A 5,873-nucleotide genomic window follows, 5' to 3' on the forward strand; every position below is an offset into this window, starting at 1 on the left:
ACACAAGTTTCTCATGTGTTTCAACACATGAGAAACTTGTGTTTGTTTCAAAGCACAGACCAATCATGGTACACGTCATGTCTCTCATCTGCAGTAACGTTGCGAAGATTCTCTCCACAATCTTACCACATGACAGGTTCCAACGAATCGAGGGTCCAGCGAAAATTTCCTTATATCAGCCGAGCCACGCGAGCGCTTCAGGCGGACGCGTCTCTGGACCGAGAGATCACCGATCCCAATGAGCTACGACACCTTGATGAGTTCCTTGGGAATCAGGTAACATTTAACAACGTTGGTTTTGAGGTGGATAGCTTGAAACCCGTTTTGTGCTGCTCTTTGAATTATTCTCTTGCGTCCCGTCAACTTGTAATTTATAATTTCATCACTTTGTCAGGTGAATGAGTTGCAATCAAGAGTGAAAGAACTGTCCGTAACGGAGGGCATTTTCCTCTCTGCCACTATGGAGTTCAGGGAAACCATCAAAACCATGTACTCCTTACAAGTAAGTTACTTTCAAGAATTTCTAGTTGTTTCATTTTTTATTTCTATTTTATTTAACAAATTCTTATTAATTTTTTGACCCATAGAAGCCCAAAGTTTGCTACAAAAGCCTAATGAATGACTACCGTAACAAAGTGAGTGCATTGTCAGGACGAGGTAAGAAGTCAGAGGTCTCTCTGGTGGTCAACTTGTTCCAGTCTGTGCTGGACGGATTCATCAGAGCCGAAAATAAACGAGGCGAGTCCGAACCAGCCAAGGTAGATATTATGTTTTCATTCATCAGTCTTCATGGAGAGAGTAAAGATCTTTTGTTAGTTCTCTCAGAAAATTTACTTCTCCCTTCATTCAGACGACCAGGACGGGAAAGAAGAGGAAAAAAAATGAGAAATGTGTAAGTTAAACATCTTATCTGAGTTTATTCCTAATGAACATATTGAATAAACTGAAGTTGTTTCTGTCATTTTTGTGTCTGCAGATTGATAATCCTCTGGATCATCTGTTCAGCACATACCAGGTGAACATCATGCAGTCGTGTGACTTGTGTAATTCCTTCATCTGGGTAATGGAGAAAGCTTGCATGTGCAGCGGTGAGTAGATAATCTGTATATAATATGTCTGTTGTTTTTTAAAGCATGCAAACACAAGTAAATATCCTCCAATCTTATTGGTAGACCTGGTTAAATGTGTATAAAGTTATAAAATAAGATAATGTTTTATTGCTATTATGTGATCTCACACTGGAACATTTTGAAGAATCAACATTTGAGTACTTTTATTGTTGTACTCAAGTGTTTATTGTAGGGAAACTTCCAATTGGAATTCAATGATTTGCGGTTTTTGTGGATCATAACTATCTGTTTGACGCTATTCAAAATGGGAAAGGCGAGAGAGCATGCATTTCAAGTCGGGATGGAAAAACTGTAACCCAGTTGATTTATTGTGCATTACCACCACCAACTGGTGAGGACTGATGGAAATATTGTGAATTATCTCAGTTTCCACAAAAAGAATTATTTACTTTTGCATAAACTTTTCTTAAAGTACTCCATATTGAGCACAAGTGTTTTTGTGCTACTGTTTTATTTTCAGATATTTTACTGCTCAAAGATGTGAATCTATGCCCTTTTAAAGTAATAAATACCACCATGGCTCTTAATATGGGCAGGAAAAATGGAAAAATAAGAAATACATAAAATTAATACACTACTTATTACTAAATCAAAATCTTAGGTATTTTTAATGCAAATTGTGACCCAAAGAATCAAAGTTGAATTGTTGGGAGGTTCTAATAATACCCGGTCTGGTGTTGGTAGCTGTCGACTGTCTAAATGCTACATTGACAGTTTATGAAACTTAGAATATATTAGCCAACAATTATTGCACTGATATTGCAATGTCCATATATTTGCAGTACATTGTGCAGCTTTAATAACCAAAGTGCTGCTTTGGTCTAATGAGACTAATGAACACACATCCAAGCATGAATATTAAAAAAGGTTAATTATGGTGGAGGAAGTGTGATGCTGTGGGCTTTGGGAAGCTTGTTGGAGTGAAATATGATAAAATTTTCAATAAAAGTCTAAAGTGTCTTTCAGCAGGTTATTGGTATAAAGTATAAGACCAAATTATCACAGATATGATTCACTGGCCATAAAGTCAGCAAACATTTATGGTTGTTTCAATTCATAGAATGAAAAAGAAGAAAAGAGAAGAAAGGATGCATGACTTATGTGTGAAGAAACTTGGTCCCTTCCTGTCTGTGCAACAGCTGGGTTGTTAATAAATGTGGCAACTAGACTTTCTATAAATCAATGTTTTGGCTTCAGATTTTTTTTCCCACTTAGCAAATTGGAATTTTAAAAATGTCTGTGTGGACTTGCGCTCCAGTGAGAACAGACTGTTTATATGTAAAACTAAAGGTCATCTGTTTCCATTTTAGCTTGCAAGTTCATTTGTCACAAGAAATGTCTCGACAAAATCATCACAGACTGCTCAACACGGCGTTCCAAGATGGTGAGAGCTCAACCTTTTTAAAAACCTATTAAATCTTCATCAGTGGATTATTTTCATTTTCTCCAATCTTCTTGTTAGTATAACTCCTCCTGGTCTTTATATGTGTCAGGATGACAGTGTGCAAGGCTCACTACACTTTGGAGTTCAAGTGTGCGTCCTGACCAGTAAAACCAACCCAGTGCCCAAAGTGGTGGAGTTGTTGCTGATGCATGTGGAGCTGAACGGCCTCTACACCGAGGGCATTTACCGAAAGTCTGGGGCAGCTTGCCGAGCGAAGGAGCTACACCAGATTTTGCAGATTGGTAAAAAAAAAAAAAAAAAAAAGTTCGCATACAAAGAGGCGCTTTAACTCGTTTCCTTTTTTAAATATTAGCGCAGTTCCAGTTATCTTGACAAATTGAAACTGTACAAATACTTTTTTTTTTCTTATTTTGTTTTAAGGTCTTGGTTCTAAAATATTTCAGTAACGAGCCACATTCTTGTTAATTTTTTCCTTTTTCCTTTAACTTAAAGAGATAAACAAAAGTTTTGTCTCTAATCTTGCTCCATCAGATCCTGAAAATGTCTGTTTGGATAACTACCCCATCCACACCATCACCGGCCTCGTCAAGCGCTGGCTTAGAGAGCTTCCTGAACCCCTCATGACATTTCCTCTCTACAACGACTTCCTGCATGCTGCCGGTGACAGAACATTTACATATTTTACGTTTTGTTTGTAAGTTTGTTTTGCAATTCAGATAATTTGAAAATCATTTAACTCCCCTTTTCCTCAACATGCAGAGCTGCCAGAGAATCAGGAGAGAATAAGGGCTGTATACCAAAAAGTCGATGAGCTTCCTCCTGCTAATTACCACACTTTGGAGCGGCTTATTTTCCACCTTGTCAAGTAAGAAGACGCTTGCTTCTCATTTAAGTGATTAAAGCCTTAGATTTTAACCAGTGTCTGTTTCAGGGTTGCAAAGGAAGAGAAGCACAATAAGATGTCACCAACATCTCTGGCTATTGTGTTTGCTCCCTGCATCCTGCGCTCAGCTGATATAAGTGACCCTTTACTTTGTATGAAGGATGTGCCCAAAAGTACCCTGTAAGTAACCATACTAGCATACTACTATAACCTTTCATCCTGGTAAGGGTTTATTTAATAACGTACAAGTATTTGTAAAACGTAATGTTTCATGCAGATGTTTGGAGATCCTGATCAACGAGCAGCTGAGGCGCTACAACGAGAAGATGCAAGACATTCAGGAGCTGGAATATGCCGAGGCCCAGGCTGTCCATAAACTCAAACTAAGGAGACAAAACACGGTGAGACCACAGAGGCACAACCAAAAAGGCCTCTGATTGTAATTTGAATAATTTCCTGAAACAATATCCTGACCTCGTCTGCATCCTTCTGACTACATGTTAGCAAAAAATATGCATCTTATCATTAGCATCTCTTTTTCTAAATGACTGTACAAAACTGCCACTTGCTCACAAAGACATTGTTCCCATCTTTGTCTAAATCAGTGACAAGCCTTCAGAAATTTAAATTTTAAGGAGGCAGTGTTTTGAAAAATTCACTTTTTAAGCTTTACATTATGTTATAATGTTATTTCCTCATTTAAAAAGTACATACAGTCTTACATGCATGTTTGAGAAATCCTTCGATCTCCATGGCAACCATTCAACTGTGCAAAACACCTGGGTGGCCCTAGCTCCGCCTTCAGGGTGCAGCTCCTCCTTGGAGCATCAGTTTCCAAGCTTTCACAGAGAAGCCCTCCACCGCCACATCCCCACTCAGCTCCTTCAGACTAGCAGCAGCAGCAATTAGCAAACACCTTGTTTAAATGTTCATTAGCTGATGTCATTATAAAAATGTTAAAGAGGAGCAATGTTGTGATGACTTCCTGAAGGCAGAGTTTCAGAAAGAGCTTTTAAAAGAGTTTTTAAAGAGACGGAGGTCCAATTTCAAGTCGTTAAATTCCAAAGGGAAAATTTTGTTATATATATATAACATATATATATATATGTTTTTACTTGTTTACTGGATTGCATGGAAAAGACATAAAATTGCCCTTTTAATTTATTTGGTCGGGACAATTCATAATAATTAACATTTCTGTAAATGTACCAGAATTATCCAAGATGCTATTTTTCATCTGTTGACCCTGAAGGTTCAACCCGAAGCTGAGCAGAAGGTTCCACACCTACTGCAGTCTGATGAGTCCGACAGCACCATCATTGAAAGAATCAAATCAATCAAGCAAGAGAAGTAAACAAACACTGTTATTTTTTTATTCCTTAAATTGCTGAAATGAAAAGATTTGGTGCAACATTGTGTTGTTATTTTGTCTTTTCCTTGCAGGTTGGACATAGCGATCAGGTTACCTGAACTGGAGCAGGAACACTCGGACTCTGAAAACGTGGACTCTGCATCATCAGTGAGCTCAGACAGCCTGGACCAGCTGGGCGGCGTTGACTCGGAAGGTCAGTAGAAAGGTAAAGTACGTCAAGCTTCTTCTGGGTTTGCACAAATACTTGCAAAAGTGTCCATCCCCCTTTTATCTTTTTTCATGTTACAACAACAAATTTAAGGTGACAAAGCATTGTTCATATTTGGAACTGAAGAAAAATATAAAAAAAATTTAAAACAAAAAATTGAAAAGCATGGCATTCATTTGTGTCCTGTCTCCTCACCCTTTATTCTGATGGCCCTTTACATGTCCAAAATTCCTTGATCAGATTTAGATGTATTCAGACTAAATTATCTGAATGTATGATTTATACGAGCAAAGAATTAATTACATTCTCCAGGACTTATTCAGAGTAAAATCACTGATGTGTTTTAACATTTTTCTAAAAAATAAAAACTCAGAAGAAGTTGTACCTCCAGAAATGCCAGAAATTGTACACAAGTAAAGCTCTATTTATGTGCAGTTTTTCCACATGCTATTTGTAATAATTGCAGAGATTGTCTGTGTTGTTAATATTGTGCAAATCGGTTATGTCAGTAATTTGAAAAGTAAAAATTTCCCCGCAAATCATCCATCCATCCAAACTCCTGTGATGAAACTAATCCCAAGCGAACAGGCATCTCTGTGATTTGGACAGAAATGAGTGGGATCCATAGTATGATTAGGATTTTTTTTTCGTTTTCTTGATCCATTTTTATTTGCTTTTGGCTAAAAATGGAGGCCACATTGAAAACTTTTTGGGTCCCACGCCAGTAAAGCCCTATCGATCCGTAACTTACAGCATCAAAATCTCAGTCTTCAGTTATCCTGTGTGAAATATCATTATTCCACGATATTAAGTTGAAGTAGGAAGTGTCTGTGTGGTTAAAAAAAAAAAAAAAAAAAAAAAAACCCCCGGAAAGT

General features: G+C 37.6%; 1 protein-coding gene across 2 annotated transcripts in view; it reads left to right on the forward strand.

Moving 5' to 3' along the window:
- Window positions 1–35: 35 nt before the first annotated feature.
- LOC106960381 (unconventional myosin-IXb-like) overlaps window positions 36–5,873 on the forward strand; it is a 10,231-nt gene continuing 4,393 nt past the window's right edge. The window contains exons 1-13 of one of the 2 annotated variants that reach the window (XM_015053458.1): window positions 36–276; window positions 395–502; window positions 588–758; window positions 851–892; window positions 977–1,088; window positions 2,441–2,514; window positions 2,624–2,816; window positions 3,067–3,195; window positions 3,295–3,400; window positions 3,467–3,598; window positions 3,696–3,819; window positions 4,671–4,768; window positions 4,862–4,983. In XM_015053458.1, coding sequence (XP_014908944.1) covers window positions 130–276; window positions 395–502; window positions 588–758; window positions 851–892; window positions 977–1,088; window positions 2,441–2,514; window positions 2,624–2,816; window positions 3,067–3,195; window positions 3,295–3,400; window positions 3,467–3,598; window positions 3,696–3,819; window positions 4,671–4,768; window positions 4,862–4,983 — 1,558 coding nt within the window. In that variant the 5' untranslated portion in view covers window positions 36–129. Of the gene's footprint in view, window positions 277–394; window positions 503–587; window positions 759–850; window positions 893–976; window positions 1,089–2,440; window positions 2,515–2,623; window positions 2,817–3,066; window positions 3,196–3,294; window positions 3,401–3,466; window positions 3,599–3,695; window positions 3,820–4,670; window positions 4,769–4,861; window positions 4,996–5,873 lie in introns of both variants that reach the window. The other variant, XM_015053459.1, reaches the window with a different exon arrangement.

This window comes from Poecilia latipinna, unplaced genomic scaffold (genome assembly GCF_001443285.1).
Source record: "Poecilia latipinna isolate Pla-1442-1.1 unplaced genomic scaffold, P_latipinna-1.0 Scaffold1180, whole genome shotgun sequence".
In the NCBI taxonomy this organism is placed as follows: domain Eukaryota; kingdom Metazoa; phylum Chordata; class Actinopteri; order Cyprinodontiformes; family Poeciliidae; genus Poecilia; species Poecilia latipinna.